General features: G+C 35.3%; 1 protein-coding gene across 3 annotated transcripts in view; it reads left to right on the top strand.

Moving 5' to 3' along the window:
- The first annotated feature begins 240 nt into the window (after positions 1 to 240).
- LOC127985774 (protein Shroom3) overlaps positions 241 to 18,603 on the top strand; it is a 49,546-nt gene continuing 31,183 nt past the window's right edge. Inside the window, exons 1-2 of one of the 3 annotated variants that reach the window (XM_052587921.1) lie at positions 241 to 1,059; positions 10,814 to 10,968. In XM_052587921.1, the coding sequence (XP_052443881.1) occupies positions 913 to 1,059; positions 10,814 to 10,968 (302 nt within the window). In that variant the 5' untranslated portion in view covers positions 241 to 912. Of the gene's footprint in view, positions 1,060 to 10,813; positions 10,969 to 14,690; positions 15,484 to 18,603 lie in introns of those variants that run through there. The other 2 variants (XM_052587922.1, XM_052587924.1) reach the window with 2 other exon arrangements.

Genomic DNA, 18,603 nt, shown 5'->3' with positions numbered 1-18,603 from the left:
TAAGAAATCAATCAAACTTATTAGTGAGTGTTACTGTATTATTTGCTACACTAAGCTTGCAAAATAAGCTTCTTCGAAATATGGATTGGATGACTTGACCAGACTTGTTATAAGAGTCGGTTTGTATGTTGTATGCATGATGTGGATGGACAAGGCGGTGATTTGACTACATCATGTCACTTTCGGTCAGAGGCACCATAGTACGTGATTTTGGGAGCTGTCGTATTATTTTACTGTGGTAGAGCGGTTTGCACGGTTCGCGCATGCGCGTCACCATTCCGATGAACTGTGGAGTTAGGTGGGTTGGTGGGGGGGTCGACAGCAGACTCTCTCATCCATGGCTGCGTAGAGTTTCAGCGCATGAGCGAGAAAAGAAAACTTGAAAACTATTTATTGTAAAAGTTGAAACGCGGGTTCGCACCGATTCGATGATTTTGGAAGCTCGCGCTGGAACTTTTCCCTTCCAGACAGGAATCTGCGCGCGCGCCCGCCGCTCGGTCTTTCTGCGGACGCAGTGAAATGAATCAAATGCTATTGTGATGTAAAAATGAAGTCGGAAGCGAGCAAGGGCTGACAAACGGAGTTTAAAAGTGAGACCACTGCCCGGAAAAGTGGTACACGATATCAGATTTGACTGCTTATTTGCAAATGTAAATTTTTGAAAGGTTGGAAAAGTTGTGGTGTCGTCCCTTCAATCTGACTGGCAGGTAGGGATGTAAGGTAGGAGCTAGAAACAAGAATCGGGATCGTTATATTACGCTGCGATTCCGAATGAAGTAAATCGAAGACATGACCCATCATATCATTAAAGTTTTGGCTGAGAAGAAACATCCTTGGACTGAGTTTATTGGCTGACTGAATAACTAACGTTAAGGGACGACCTCGTCCATTCTTTCCCCCAACATTCCAGCGATGGATAATAGTTTTCCAGGCAGCAACAGTGCCGTGATCCAAAAGGGAAAGTTGGTGTTCGTCGAGGCTCAGTTGCAGGGTGGAGCGCCCTGGGGTTTCACGCTCAAAGGTGGGCTTGAACACGACGAGCCCTTAATCATATCGAAGGTAAAGTCTCTCCTTTCTCACCTGTCTTTCAGATGATAAATGTCTGTGTGTCTGTCACCTGAAGCCCTCAGAGGGTCAGAATGTGTCCGTCAGCATGTTATCCTATATGCCTGAGAGAAATATAATGAAAGATCCATGCTTTGTGGCTGGAAGTGAAATTGAAATAGTGAACTTAAGATGCCAAAGAGTGTGTTACATGTATTTAAACACTCAAGTCGCACTTAAAATGTTGGAAATGTCATTGCATTACATAACAAAACGTCAAATTAAGTGGCAACTTATCACACAAGCACACTTTTCAAGCAAAACATTTTACATAAAGAACTTTTATACACCATTACGCTTTTTAAAATGAAGACAATCAGTATTTCAGCACTTTATGTTAGTGGGATGTGTCTATAGATGTGGTTAATGTGATGACTACATTGGTGACTAAGATTATTTTGATGTGGACACTTGTGATCTTATTGGTTGCTGGTCTTTGGATCAACATCAGTTTTATCAAACAATCATAGTCCTAAACTCTGGCCCTTTCCCAATCATTCTGATTGATTGATGTTAATCCACGGTTATGTTCCAATTAATGTTCCATTTTTGTGTCAGTTAGATTAAAACTTATTGTAAAAATGGTTCTGAAAAGTGACTTTAGTTAGTTCTGAGAAAATATATCCTGTTTGCAGATGCTGCCTAGTTTTATACTGCATTTCAAATGCAATGACATTCTGATATTTCAAATGTCAAATATGGTTTGGGATAAATCTGGTTTATTAAAGTGTAAAAGTCATATTATATAATCAAATAATGCATTCATTGAAATATATCTCATATTATGCATTCCACATATGAAGGTCACTTTAGGTGCAGTGCAGACCCTAGAGTCCGAATGTCACACACACTTCTTAATGAGAGGGAGCGTCCTTCAGGCATCTAGACTGTAATTGCTGAGTACAGGGTCAGATTCTTGGTGTGACACCAAGACCAGCGTGAGTAACAGATTTTGACCTGCTACATTCATAAAACAGTTTCACATGCTCCTGTTGAATTCTCCCACACGGCTGGAGCCCAAGCATTAAAAATAATAGGCATCAGAATTCTAGATTCTATTGTAGTTCTGTAAAGCTCAGCTTTGGTGTCCATTTGGGTAAACTTGAGTTAAACTGAATCGATTCTTGAAGGGGAATTTATTCTTTCTTGGTATATTTGGAATAATTATTTTTCTGTATAAACGTAAATGTAATTTATGCTTTTAGATTTATTTTTTTATTTTTTTGCCAATGTAGAAGTTGGTGGGGATCAATGCATCAATGTTGTTACATTTCTCAGGTTGGTTTTATAGGTGTTGCTTGGATTTTCTGGGTGGTTGCTAGGTTCTAGGTAAACTTGTGGTCACACAATTTTTCACTGGCAAAATCCAGTCATTTTAATAGGAATCCACACAATCACAAATAATGTGAGGGCAAAAGATTTCTCCACAGGTTCAGATTGGTCATGGGCATATGTCACATTGACAAATAGAGATCTGCTTAGTTTGAAAGTGATTTCTTAAATCTTGAATCTTTATGTGGGTTGCCCTTACATCAGTCACTGTTGACAATAGACAATGGGCTTTTTTGACAAAATTTTGGTAATGTGACCTAGATATTCTCTCTGATATTCTCATCGCTAGATAGCTTGGGTCCCTATTGAAATATGAGTTTATGAGACAGTTATCACCTGTTACATTGATCAAGATTTAAAGTATCATTCAAGTTTGTATCAAAAGTGGGGTGGCTACTTGTATACTTCAGTTCATTAACCATAATTATTAGCAGTAGTTATGGGGATGATTTTCTTGCTAGTGGATCATTAGGCCATTTGTATGGAGAATTAATTGGAGATTCCAGACCCATGTACTTTTTTGTCTTAGAAACATAACCAATTTCCTTCACAGCAAGGAAAAGTAAGCAATTGCAATGAAGCTTGTAATAAAGTTAGCAAGTTTCTAATGAAAAGAGGCATTCTAATGTTCTCTGGTTCTCTAATTTCTAATGAAATCTGGTGTTTTCTAATGGTGCTTGCTTGGTGACAAATTTGGAACTTCTGTCATATTTATCAGAATGGATTCATCTATTCAGGTCTGAAGTGTCGGTCCAGACTCTAGACTGGTGGTTAATCCCTGATCTTGTGACCAGAATGAGCTCTTTTGCACTGTAGTGGATCAGTACTGATCAGTCATGTCATCTAATCAGTGCACTGCAGTCAGGGAAACACATGGGAATGAATGAAAACATCCCAGAGAGTGATTAGGCCTCACAGAAGAATTCCTGTTTTATTCTCTTTTATTTAATTTCTGACTTAAATGTCAAGGAATTCTGTCATAGTTGACCCAGAGGAGGTAGGGCTATATCTTTAAAGAATAATGTAGACTGATTGTTGGCATCACAGGGGTTAAACTCATTTCCCTTGAGATTGATAAGAGTTTAATCACTCTTCAAACTTGTGTATGAGTGTGTATGTGTGAGTTTTAGCTGTACAAGAGATTACGAACCCTTGAATCATACCAGAGTCAGCATGCAGCAGGATGTCTGTGGTAGACGGCCAGTGATCATTGACGGGGAACTACATTGGTTTTCTGGGAAGGGAAAAAAAGAACATAATTAGACTTGACATGACCTTCAGCAGGTGAAGTTTCACTCCTGAAACTGAACAAAAATCTCTAAACTGGTTTTGTGACTATTCCTGGAAGATCTCATGTAGGAATATTAATTTCCCCAGGCTTAACTTTCCTGGGATTTTAAATGTGTAATTTATCTGATTTCTAGAGTCATGAGCTTTAGTGTGGTTTTCAATGGACTCCAGAACTATTGTTTTTGGCAAAAACCCAACACTTAGGCTCTGTAGTCTTCTTAAGTTGCTACCTCGTTCTTTGGGAATTGATATTTAACTTCTTCAGATCAGTGTTTTGGTTTCCAGATTGTCTGAAGCATTGATACATACATGAAACTAGAGAATTAGAGAATCTGTGGTGCTTAAAAGTTCCCCCAAATCAGTGTACAACCATTTATACCTATTTATTGGTTATGTGAACATTGTCCAAATTTGTATATAAAAATCTTGATATAAAAAGTTTATTTGATTAACATGCATTACTGAATTTGTTTAGTGGTGTTTTTTTAAACCGTGAGAAATTTCCATTGATTTTAATAACAAAATGTATCCCATTTGTACAGTGATGAGATTAAGTGTGGTTTGCATGGACTCAATAATGAATGTATTAAAAAAAATAAAAAAATAAAAATTCATTTTATACAGTGTGGTCTTCTTAATTCTTTGGAGACTGATATTAAAGTTTTTTTTTAAGATAATTGTTTTGGTTTTTAGGTTTTTGGAGCATATGCATAGGCTACATGAACTAGAAAATTCAGAATAAAAATCTTTGTGGAGATCAAAGTACTACTAAAAAATAACGTAAACCACTTTTTAAGATACCGGTGTTTTATTGGTTAAGTGAACCTTGTTCCAAATTTTCGGTTTACAGCTTGATATGAAAGGTTAATGTGATTAAAACACATGGCTCTGTTTGTTTGGAAGTGTTTTTTTTTTTTCTTAAAGAGGGAGTGATTCTTGGATGGAAACAGGCAAAAGCAGAGGAGATCCCTGTTCTGCCTTATTTGGTGCTCTGGATTTCTGATCTTGAGTAATGTCCTCTACTGCCTGACTCCAATCTCTCTAGCCTCTCAGAAAAACAACACAAATATCCAGATAGTTTGTGGATTTGCTGCTGCCATGACAGGGATCCCATAGATTGTGCTCTCCTGCGTTTGTGTATACAGTACCTGTTGTGTTCAACTGCATAAACAGGAATTGATTACAATGATGTTTTCTGCTTGCAAATAGATGTTTCCAAAGCATGAGGATCTGTGCACCGTACACCCACCATCCGACCCTAAAAGTGTAACTTGGAACCGTATACCACAGCAAATTTAGACTATCTTGAATTCAAAGATTACATCCAGATTGAATAAACCCTTTGGCTGCACCAAAGTTTACATTGTATTTGTCCTAAATAGCATGCAAGATTAAGGTTAAGTAGTCCCAAGTCAAAATACTTTGAAGACAGTACGTCAAAGGTACTGCATACTGTTTCTGTTGCATTTTGAAGTATGCATTTGTGTGAATATTTAGCCAGAGACTGAAATAGTGGCTGAGATTTGTCTGCTTTGAGATTATTGAAATGTTTATTTAAATAAGACTGATTTAGAGAGAAGTAATAATGAATTGTATCTTGATGCAAATGCAAAAAGTACAAACTATATTGTAAATAAACAATATTTTTTCAGTACCAGTACCAATCAAAAGATATGGACTGCTAATAATTTTTTAAGTCTCTTCTACTCACCAATGTGGCATTATTTTTTATTTTTTATATAAAATAAAATATTATTTATTTTATGTGATCAAAGCTGTAATTTGAGCATCATTACTCTAGTCTTCATTGTCACATGATTCTTCAGAAATTATTCTAATATGTCAATGTGATTCGCAAGAAACATTTCTTATTATAATAGCGTTGCTGCTTCATATTTTTGCGAAAATCATGATACATTTTTATTTTCAGGATTCTTTGATGAATAGAAAGATCAGAAGAGGTCCATTCATTTAATGCATCCTTGCTGAATAAAAGTATTATTTATTAACCCACAACTTTTTAACAGTATTGTCCTTTAACATCACCTACAAAGAACATACTTACTTATTATACATAGAATTAGTATTTGATTTGGAATGCAGTGGTATATTTAAGCTTCAGCCAGAATGAAGCAATCTGTACTTGTCTCCACAGGAGACGTACTTCATCTTCCTGTAGTTTGTCCCGTGAGCGTGAGCTAACAAACTGCTGTGGTTTTGGTCTGATGCAGTTCTTTTGTGCAGTAATGTGTGTTGCGCTGAATAGCGTGCTTTCTGTTGCGTGCTGTAGAGCAGTGTCTTGTTTTCAATGGTGAGTAGTGTGTTGTGTGTCATAGTGAGCTGTGAAGTGTGTTGTGCTGAATAGTGAGCAGGACACAAACAACAGCCACGGCCATTCACTCCCCCTTTAAGAGCTTGTCACCATTACCACGGCAACAATACGGCCCTGGAGCGCGGTTAAGACGCCCGGACGAAACCGGAGATAAGGAGGAAGGATGAAGAGGAGCACTAGGCCTTGAGAGCTTCTCTTATCTGGGGAGCGAGACAGAGAGACAGTGACGGACGAAAAGGGTGAGAGGGAGAGATAGAGTGAAGTCTCGAGGCTTACGGGTGGTGTAAATGTCACCGATGGGTTTCTTTCAGCACTTCACACACAGATCAGCTCTTGAGAGAGATGGGAGTGTGTGTGTGTGTGTGTCAGTGTCAACACCAGTAACTGTTGGTGGATGGATCTGCCTGGCTGTATCCCAGTTCGCATGCTATCTGTCCTAAATAGTATGCAAGATTAAAATTGTAAGTGCATTGATTGTTTCATGCTTTTTTTTAAATATGGAAGACATTTGTGATACTCTTTCAATTTTATTTGTATTTTTACTTGTAGATAATGGGGTTCTGTAGGTTCAGAGTATGAACTTTAAAGTTAATAATGGATTTTAAGCTAATGCATGCATATATATATATATATATATATATATATGTGTGTGTGTGTGTGTGTGTGTGTGTGTGTGTGTGTGCTCTAATATACATTCAAATGCAAACAATATGTATAGTAACAGTACAAGGGGTCAGAGATATCATGATGCAATTGTATCGACAACGTTTCTTGAAAAAAGTCACTGTATTTATTTAATAAAAGGCTGTATTTATTGAATAAAAAATACAGTAATATTTTTTAAATATTATTACCTTTTAAAATAACTTTTCTGTGTGAATATATTTTAAAATGTCATTTATTCCAGTGATCAGTGCTGTATTATCAGTATCATCAATATCATTAATATCCTTATGAGTCATTTTTAATATGCTGATTTCTTAGTATCACCAGTGTAGAAAATGGTTGATATTTGCTTAATGCTTAATTTTTTTTGTGAAAAAAGTGATGCATTTCTTTAGAAAGTTCAAAAGAACAGCATTCCTTTGAATGCCTTTACTGACACCTTTGAGCAACTTGACGATTGCTTGCTTAATGAAAATATTTGGTTCTTTAGAAAGAGCTGTAAAGTTTACCTGAAAAGGACATACTTGCAATACATAGTAATAATTAGTATGTGATTTAGTATTCAGCTTTAATTTTGTCTAAAAACTTAAGCTTTTTTTTTTTTTATAACTGTTTTTAAGATAGTTCACCCAAAAACGCAAATGACCCCATGACTTAATCACCCTCAAGTCATCCTAGATGTATGACTTTTTTTCTTTCAGAAGAATACAAGTGGAGTTATATAAAAAAATGTCCTGGTTCTTCAGTTTTATAATGCCAGTGGTTGAGATTTTAAAGCCCAAAAAAGTGCATTCATCCATCTTAAAAAGTACTCTGTGGGATGAATTAATGCCTTCTGAAGTGAATCAATGCATTTGTGTAAGAAGAATATGCATATGTTAAACTTTATAAACCGTAGTCTCTAGCTCTAGTCGTGTTCCAGCGGATGATGTAGGACACAGGCGTAAAATCCGGTGAGAAATGAAGGCAGAAACGCAGAGGAGAGAGCAAAACAAAACACTGTCACGAATTAGAAGTACAAACCGAAAAATGCCGTAGGATTTTGATACAAGCCAAGAGGAGACTTCTTTGCCTTTGATGTAAACAAAACTTGGTTCTCACGAGACTAACATACTCTCACCAGAGCTTATGCTAGACCTATGTCCTACTTCATCCACTGGAACGCCACTTTCTCGTGTACGTGCGAACGGCAATTAACTAGAGATTATGGCTTATAACGTTTTAAATATTAATATTTTTCATACACAAACATACTGCTTCACTTCAGAAGAATAACTTCTTCATTAACTCCCAGGAGCCATGGGGAGTACTTTTCATGATGGATGGATGCACTTTATTGTACATCAAAATCTTGCCCACGATTCTTTGCTATTAATAAAGGAAATTTATTTTTAAGAAAACTCCGATTGTATACGTCTGAAAGAAGAGAGTCATATACACCTACGATGGCTTGAGGGTGAGTAAGTCATGGGTTAATTAAAATTTCTAGGTGAACTGTGCCTTTCGATAAACAGAAAGTTCAAAACAACAGCATTTGTTTGAATTAAAAATCTTTTGTATGAATTTGGTGAATGCCTTCACCATCATCACCTTTGATCAATTTAATGCATTCTTGCTGAATAAATGTACTTCTTATGAACTAGCATAAGATAATATATTTTATGTATTAAATTTTTTTTTACTGTAGTTGAACTACAAATGCTGCTTCCCAAACCCTGATACTCATACTGCAATAAAACAACAACAAAAATCTGTTGCCACTCTGAATAATATACAGTGGTTTTATCTTCTTCCAAACATCTCTTTTCTCTCTGACCCCCCACACTGTCCGTACCCCTTCATCTTCTCCTTGAGAGCAGGCAAATACAGAGCAGGATAAAGCCCAGGCCTCTGGCAAAGACCCAACAGAGCGAGCGGAATGTCAGCAGCGGAATTCTCAAGAGCCTGGACAACAACAAAAGAAGAGAGATGATCAAAAAAAGCCCTACATAGCAATTCCAACCGTCCTGAATACTGATTCAGCCTCTTCTGTGGAGCTGCTCTTTTATTCGTCCGTTTCAGAATGCGCCGTTTTGTTTACAGTGTGGCGGCGAAAGAAGACGAGCTAAGAGTGACCTGAACCCCAGGAAGTCGGGGGTTAAAATAAGGTTAAGAGAATTAGACGCTTTGTTCAGTTACATATTAATGGATTCGTTGTCACTGGCTTGGCAGCACATCCACAATTTAACACTCCTATTGACGGCCCCGGGGCCGAGTGTTAAGTAAATCTCCACTAGCCGTCTTTTCTTTGAGACACCGGGCTTTATGCTCTATAACCAGTGAAAGGGAAGACAAGCTTGCTCGTACGATTATTCTGAATATGGCATGATCTGAATGCTGTGAGGAAGCGGCTCATGGTGGGCTTTTGAGAGCGAGTGTCGTCAGGAAAGAGCCAGACGAAAGACGGGTTTTAACAGGAAACGACAGACAATTGGGGATCATTTCCAAATGCGCGTCTTTAGAAGGAGAATGAAATGCTGGTTTGTTCTGCATGTTATCTTGAAAGGGCTTCCTGAAGGACTTATTTTGTTTGGCACTGATTGGTCTGCTGTTAGGGAATGTTAACAATAAACCAGAGGTCGAAGCTTATTCTTTGGTGGAAATCACTTGGGTGTCCACCTGTATGTTATGTTTTGTGGGTTGTTAATCATTCAGCAGGCACTTTTTGGCTAAAGGTTGTTTGGGAAGCTGAAATATAATAAGGCGATATCCAGCAGGTCATGTGTCTGGGCTAAGTTTGCATGGTCAGTCCCAAAAGTTCAGTTTTACTTTAGTATAATTTGTGTATCATTATATTATTTTATTTGGAATTAGCATTTATTTTTAGATTTTTAATTTGAATTTTGTTACATGCTTTTGTTTTTATTTAAATTTTTTTATATTTCTGTTTAGCTTTATTTTAATTCTAGCAATTTTAGTACTTCAACTAAAACAAATTTTAAACTTTTTTTTCATTTTATTAATTTTTAAACTTTATTTTTATCTTAAATTTAGTTTGTGCTTTTTTAATTGTTGTTTTTTTATTTGCTTTTTTTATTGTATAAATAATAATTTTTTTGTATTTTTTTATATTCATTATTATTATTATTATTATTTAAACTTTAATTTAAGTTATTTTAGTACTACAATATAACTTGCCAGGGAAATATTTCAAATTTCCTTTTTTTTAAGTTTAGGTTTTTTATCTAATATATTTATTTTGTTGTTTTTTCAGATTTATTTCAATTACTGAAAACAAGTAATTAATTTGTTGTTCCAGAACCATAATTTTTTTTATTTTTTTTTATCACATTCTCCAAAAAATGTCCCATTGAGATATTTAAAGCTAAGGTAAAAAATGTATCATTAAATGTATCTTAATATAGTTGCAAAGAAACTCTATTTAAACTTCTTTGACGCAATCACAAGATCACACAAATGCAGACCAATCCTCTGAACTGTTATTGTACACATATACATAAACACATAGGTTTCCACGGGGAATATTTTACTGTCACACCACAGGACTTTTCTTTAGCGTATTGGAGATCCATCATCAAAACAATTACTCCTGAATCACTCAGTACCTGCTTTCAAGAGTTCAAGAAAAGAGTCTATTAACCGATCTTATCGAACCGTTTCAGTCTTTCTTTGTACAGAGTGAGATGCTATTAGGGATTTACAGAGGTTTCTTTGTGCTTACAATATCTAAACATTACATTTCCTGCGCGTGAATGCCCTGTGCTCAGTGTATTATTTAGGAAAGTGCTCTCAGGTTCACAATGACATTATATTGTCTGGATGCTGTTGAGCTTTCTGTAACGTGGGACTCCATCCTCTGTCCGACCCGGACAAGAGATTGTGTGACCAAAATATTAGTGTCTAGAGACTCTGCGAGTGTGTAGGCGTAAAGGTCCAAAGAAAACATTCTCTGAATTCTGGGCGGTTTTCACTGGGGGCTCGGAGCGTCCATGTGGTTTTAATTTAGTTCGTGGAGCCCTCGTAACCTCTATCTGTTACCACACAGAGCGCTCACGGTCTGTTTGTGTGTGTTTTCTTAACGTCCCGCAGGTAGAGGAGGGCGGGAAGGCGTCTCAGTTACAGCACCCCCTGCAGGCCGGAGACAAGGTGCTCGTCATTAATGAGGTGGAGTTGAGCGGATGGAGGCAGGAGGCAATTTCTCTTGTTAAAGGATCGTACAAAACGCTGCGGCTCACTGTGCGAAGGTAAGACCAAAAACAGTTCACTTCAGTCCCATAATGCTCTTTGGCTGTTATTTATTTATTTTTAATTGAATGCACTTTTTTTAATTTTGGCTCTTCTGACTCTTCTGCTCACCAAGGCTGCATTTTATTGACCAAAGATACTGTAAAAATTGTGAAATATTATTACAGTTTAAAATAAGTATTTTTTATTTGAATATATTGTGAAATGCAATTAATTTTTTTTGTGATCAAAGCTGAATTTTTTTAGCATCATTTGCTGCTTAGGAAACATTTCTTGATAATGTTGAGAACGGTTGTGCTGTTCCATATTTTTGTGGAAACCAATACTTTTAGGATTTATATATACATCAAAAGAGCAGCATTTATCTGAAATGTCTTTTACTGTAAGTTGAATGTGTCCTTGATGAATAAAAAGTATTAATTTCTTTACAAAATCGTTTTGAGCTCTATAACTATTCAATGGTAGTGTATGAAAAGATCGTTTCTTGTCTGTGTAGGTTATTTATTTATTAATATTTTACTGACAGCATATCAGAGCTGTAGATCCTGAAATACCTTTTTTGGTTGATCATTTCCAAATGAGTCTTTCCTCATTCTTCTCACTCACGCTGGTGGAGCAGTAGTGTATTAAATATGTCATGCTCAACAATCAGATTGGTTGATGTTTGAACAGAACATTTAGAAGAACATCAGCTGAATTCAGTATTAATGTGGCACTACTAACCATAAAGTGAACTAGATTTCAGCATTTTCTAATGGCACTTACCAATGCAAAGTCCTGTGCAACAATGCAGTACAGTTGTACAGCGGTTTTTAAAAACACTCCTGTGGATTTTACCGGGTTTTGTGGCATTGCTAAGTGTTTTTCAACTATTTATAGAATATTTCTGTTGCAATATAAAATACAGCTTTGATCACAGATATTAATTAGATTTCATAATATAAATAAAAAAAAAAGTTCTTTAAAATTTTAATATTTCTTAATATTACTGATTTTACTGTATTATGATCAAATGAAAGCAAGCCTTGTTGAGCAGAAGAGACTCTTTCAGAAACACTACAAATCTAAATTATTCAAAACTTTTGACTGGTAGTGTATAAATGTCTATACACTATATATAATTTCTTTTCTTACTGTTTTTTGGTGCTGATGCTTAGTCATGATCATGACGAAGTGATTTAGGAATTGCAATCATAGGGCTGTTATGTAATTGTCACTTTATCTCAGCTTTATCAATCCGTCCTTTTCGCTTGGTTTGTTTAGTTTGCATGTGGTCATGCTTTACTGTGCTGGTCCTGCACAAACTAGCCAGGCTCTGCCGTTATCAGCATGACTGCAGCAGTGTGGATGTGTTTAACACCACTAAAAATAGAAAACGCTTCCCTTCTGATAAAGTCACACATACGGGTCTGATGCTGTCTTTCTGTGTGCTGCCATTAGATCCCTGGCCTGTTAACCCGTTGAAAGCATGAGTTTTGTTTTGAGAGCACACGTGAGGGACGCTGGACACATGATACGGGCCTGAGATACAGGTGAAACTGGCAGGTGTGGAGCATTGCCATGGTGGCAGGTGGATGTGTGAGGCGAGGCCTCTAGGGGGCGGGGCTGAGCAGAGTCAGTCTCCAGAGAGAAACACACACACGCACACACACACACAGTCACACACTCAGATATACGCACCGCTGAGGACACAAAGACGCCTGTGTTTTCTCACGGGAGTGAGCAATGCTGTGTGGTTGAGAGCATCACATGTGACACAATGATCTGTAGTAGTTCAGAGCTGCAGTTCTGAAGAACTCTTCAGCCGGATGATTCACATATGATTGTGAAAGATTTCCAGGGATTCTTCAAGTATGTACAGAAGGGTTAACTGATTACATTTTGATATATTTTGTTTAATTTTGGGAACAATGTTGAAGACTGTCTATACAATTAACTTTGTTCTTATATATATCTTATAAGAATATATTCTTTGTTTCACAGCAAAAAGAAAGCCATATAGTTGTGAAAGACATGAGGATGAGTAAATAATGACAGGAATTTCAATATCGAATATCCTTAAAAAGTTCTTTAATGCATTTGACTTAAAAAAAATGATATTCTGTTAAATAGTTTTTTTTTAAACAAGTAAAAAATGACAAAGAATTTAATTAAAAACTGACCTTTATTTATTTGTATTTGAGACGTGCACCACTATTTCTCTATATATTCTTCAGAAAATGTCTTAATTTTTGTGTTTTAATTGTTTTGGAATAACTGGTTATTTAAATTAAAATGTATTTATTCTGTTTTTTTTTTATTAATTTGTTTATTTACATGCTGTTAGTTCTTAAAGTACAATTAATTTAATTCAATTACAATTAATTCAATTACAATTATTTCTAGATCTCTGTACTATGCAGTTGCAATTGTTTTAAGAATTAACAGCATATAAATATTTATTTATTTATTTATTTACATTCTTTTAATTTATGCTTAATTCTTTTAATCATCCTTAAAATACAGTAAATGCAACTACATAGTAAAAAATCTGGAAAATGAAAAATGTGCAGTTACAAGTACGCTATTTTAAGGATTAACAACATGTAAATATTTATTTATTCATTTATTTTTATTCATTTATTTACATTTGTTTCTTAAAATAATTGCATCTGCATAGTAAAATAGAAAAATAGGAGAAATTTGAAATTTCATTTAATTTTAAAAACTAAGGGCATGTAAATGAATAAATAAAATTAACTGAATAAAGAAATATTTATTTGTATTTATTCTTTATTTTAATTTAAAAAGAGACAATGCACATTAATTAATATTTTTTTAATTAATATCTGGAAAAAAATAGTTCTTAAAATTCATAAATAAATAAATAAATAGGCTATGTTTCCAAAGTACAGTATTCTCCTCCTTATTTCAAGAGCGAGTGTGAGTCTTTGGCATGGGGCAACAATGACATCAGACACTGTAATTTACACAGTTAGGTGCGCGCACACACACACACACACACATACAAGGCCCCTCTCAGCCTGGATAATGTTGTAATAATGGGAGGCATTGTGTCTCACCTGGTTGTGTGAGGACGGTGTTGGTGTCACGTTCACCCAGACTGACTCCAGATCAGAGGTGAAAGAGCACACAGCCAATCCCAGGTACTGAGACGGAAAGAAGGAAACAAGATGTTGGGAGGAGATATTGAGGGCAAACTCAAAATGAAGCTACAATCTGATTGGCTGTCTTTATGGTGTTGTTCAGCATGGCGGGAAATGGCATTGCTTTCAGGGTCATTCCAGGCTTCAGCTGAAAAATGTCACATTTCTGATGTGGTTTCAAGCTTGTATGACTTTATTTCTTCTGTGGAGGATGAAAGAAGATATTTTAGATATTTTTTTCAATATTCTTGAAAATATCTTCTTTTGTGTTAAGCAGAAGAAAGAAAGTCCTACAGTTTTGGAAGGTTTTATGGCTGCTTCTGAGAAAAAACTAGTTGATGGATTCAAAAGAAATATGGTAAAAACAGTAATATTGTGAAATATTATTACCATTTCAAAGAACTGTTTTCTATTTGAATATATTTAAAATTTTAATTTATTCCTTTGATCAAACCTGTATTTTCAGCATCATTACTCCAGACTTCACATGATCCTTCAGAAATCATTCTAATATACTGATTATACTGATGTTGAAAACAGCCGTTGCGCTTAATATTTTTCTGGAAATCATGATGCATTTTTTCTTTTCAGGATAATTTGATGAATAGAAAGCTCAAAGATCGGCATTTATTGGAAATAGAACTCTTTTGTTGCAATTTCTTCCGACCAATTGAATGCATCCTTGCTGAATAGAACTACTAATATCTTAAAAAAGAAAACTTCATACAGATTACAAGAGTGCTGTCATAAAATCTTAGCAGTGAAACACTGTCTGGTGAAGGAGGATGTGGATTTAAATACAAGTCCGGAGGTCAATCATTGGTGGGAAGGAGGGAAAAGAGCACAAAAGAAAGCTACACGCACTCTTGATGACTCCAGGTTTCCCTCAGATCCCTTTCCTCGGGTCGTTTTCTGTGTTGACTCTGTTAAGCCTCGTGTGATCTCTCTTGCCTGACAGAGTCAAGTCTCAAAGACTTATCTAACACGCCCGACTTTAGTCTGAGCAACAGCTCTGAGGGACCCGGCAACGGTCGCCGTGTGGCCTATGACATCATCGCCTCACCATTCGGGAAGCGTTATTCAAGAGAAAGGACTTGGGACTGTGTGTCAAAGGCGGAAGCTGTCGGAGAAAGTCAGTTGCCGCGCATGTTAAAGTGATGTGCAATTGACACGGCACTTCATGAGCCACCCGGAGTCCAAAAAAACGTGGAGATCTTTAGTCACGTCCAGCGGAAACAAACCTAAAGCCTCTTACAGCTGATTAACAACTTTTAAGAGCGCTGATTCAAGCTCACGTGAAAGCTTGGAGGGATCAGGTCTCAGTCCAGATTAGATGAAGGATTCAGAGGCGTTTGCTGAATCAGACAGGTATGTAAAACATGAGTGACTCACAATGGCTTGTGTTCAGGTTTTGCATGCAAATATATTAGTTTTTTTAGGTATAGTCCTGTCCTAAAGGATGTTGTTGCCCAGATTTTGCTCTATCATTAAAATGAAGCATGTATTTTCAGCACCACTAGTGGCAACAATCAGAATTGACAGAATAATGACTGTTTTCGAACAGGTTTACCAGACTCACCCCTTATCTTCTATTGGTTGTACCTGAAACCCACACTATTTGTTAAACTAATGATCCTATTTATAAAAATGATGCAGGGTTTACATATTTTGGTGAGCCAACCTGCAGGTTAGTTACCTCAAACAAACAAAAAAAACGTAAAAAAAAAATAAAATAAAACATAAAAAAACCATTTGCATTTTCCTTTTGATTTATTGTGGAAAATAAGCTCTGTGACCAACAAAAGTTTACTATTCTTATACATTTTGTGATCATCCTAACTTTTTTGTAATATATTTTTCAATCCTTATTTAAATAGTTAAGAATAGATTAAGAATAATAAGAATAGTTTAGAATAGTTTGCAAGAGTGTGAATATAAAAACAGCAAGTTCATAAAAGCGGAGATGAGTTATTCTGTTCTGATGTATTTTATGTCGTAGAAAAAAACATGAAAATCTCTTGAGCTTGTGTTCACCATTACTGTGGATATCATAGAAACGTATTGCATTAATTCTGACATCTCTTCAGTTTCTGGTTCTGTCTCTTGTAGACCTCTCTTCTCCTTCGTAACCTGTTTTATGAGGACGAGAGAGAGAGAGAGAGAGACATTCTTACTGTTAAAACAGAGAGCCTGTCTCAACGTGACACTTAGGAACGCTGTAAATATTTAACATTGTATTGTTAAATGATGCTTATGTGCCAAGAGCTTAACTTCTCGCTCTTTCTCTCTCTCTATCTACTTTATTCTTTCTCATCTCATTGGAAGACTTATTACAGGCATCAGAAACACAAGATATATCAGGAATGGATACCATCTTAATTTACTGAATAGTGCACTGTATATTCTGCCAGCTAAATTTTAAAATAGCATGTGAAAGATAATGCAGTATGCGACAATAAATGCTAGTTTGCGTTCATATCAATTCAAGATCAAGTCCAATGTATTTGTTTAGTGCTTATTACAATACAGGAATTCAAGCTTTTGAGATATGCTGTATAGTATATAACTATATGATTTTTATTACGTCTTAAATGCTTTAACTCCTGGCATTCTGATCAAATCATAATGTTAAAAATCATAAATGGAAGGCAGGTCCAGTGCATTAATTACATTGTGGGAAATGTGTTGTTTTGATGGTTGCAGAGTTGTTACTATATTAGCACGCTCACAGAATGCTAAAATCCTTTTCAAGCTGTTGCATCTTTAAATTTATTCAAAGTTTTTAAAAAAAGTGTAAAACTTGAAGCCTGTATGTATAATGCATTATTTAAGTATTCATAATGTACACTGCAATGCATTATATCTTTTCAAAATTGCATGCATTTTAATATTGTTACATCTGAAATTGGTTATCATGTGTTTTAATGCATTGCATGATATTATGAATAATTGTAACTTATTCATGACATCATGCAATGCATTAAAAAAAGTGTATTACAAGGCATTATTAATGATTTAAGTAATGTGTTAACAACATATCTAGATAAACCTACTGCTAATCCTCTCTAATTGAAAATCAATAGTTGGTTGGCTATTGCAAACACAGTTACAGTATGAAAAAAATGCTACCTGACTGGTCCAGAAACTCAGCCTTCAGGTGTGTGTGTGTGTGTGTGTGTGTATAAAGGGCGGGTTGTGGTTTAATTAGACATGATGCAGTAGGTGAGGCTCTGCCTGACCACACACACACCCACACACACACACACACACACACACACACGCACACACGTGTATCTGGACATCTAAACCTTTGCACACACCTGAACCTGATCACATGCACATCTCTTTTTCACATGCACATACTGTATGGACCTGGACCTGTTTTTATTATGGGCTGGCTGGTGCATTAGATAATAGCAGATACCTTTGGTTTGTGTATATGCACACAGGGAAATGGAATCAGTATTATGATGGCGGTTATACTGCTTGTGATGTTGCATAACGCGTTTCGGTGCACTTTGCCAGACCAATACACAAATGAGACTGAGAGAGAGAGAGATTGTGCATTAAACAAACCGTGTTTGCTGTGTGGCCTCTCATTTGTCCTGTTGATGAGGTTGTCAGAAACACTGAGAAACAGAAAGAGAGATGGAGGAAAACTCTAATTGCTTTGCACAAAGCTTTAGATGTTTGTTTGTTTGTTTATGGGTTGTTTGTTGTGTGATAACTACATGAAGCTAAAGCAGAACTATGTGAAGTGCAGTTAGTGAGTCCAGACTATTGTTCTGTCTTTCTCTGCATAAATATGACTTTTATACAGTTTACTCTATAAACTGTACAGTTCGATAAAAAATGGCAAACTTTACATTTATGGCATTATTTACATTTATTTTATTGTTTATTAATCCATTCATTTATTAATTTATGCATTAATACAGTCATTTATTCATTTATTAGCTTATTAATTTATTTAATTTTTATATATGTATTCATTCATTTAAACATACCATAATTTTCATTATTTATTTAGTAATTAATTAATGTATTACCTTATTAATGTATTCATTGGTTTATTCACTGTGATTAATGTATCCTTTGTAGTCTTTTATGAGCTTATTCATTTATTTCTTAATTTGTTATTCATTCATTAATCATGTAATTAATTATTTACTAATGAATTAATTCACTATTTATTTATTTATTTAAAATGTATGTTTTCTTTTATGCTATACACTGCATAAATTAATTTTCATTTTGTTTGGTTTGCAAATAAAAATGTCTAAACAAACAAAGTATGAATGAATACTTTTTTATATACTTTTTTAATTAATAAATCTTGATTTTATTTTTTGTAGTATTTTAGCAAACAGATTTTGGATTCTTGATTTAAGAATGAAAAAAATTAAATAAGCTTTTTTATGTTATTTAGTAAATTCAGCAAGGATGTTTACACATGTTTGCTGTAAAATATATATATATATATATATA

Source organism: Carassius gibelio, chromosome B21, assembly GCF_023724105.1.
Source record: "Carassius gibelio isolate Cgi1373 ecotype wild population from Czech Republic chromosome B21, carGib1.2-hapl.c, whole genome shotgun sequence".
In the NCBI taxonomy this organism is placed as follows: Eukaryota; Metazoa; Chordata; class Actinopteri; order Cypriniformes; family Cyprinidae; genus Carassius; species Carassius gibelio.
The sequence above is the reverse complement of the archived record's forward strand: the minus strand, read 5'-3'. Positions and strand labels throughout refer to the sequence as shown.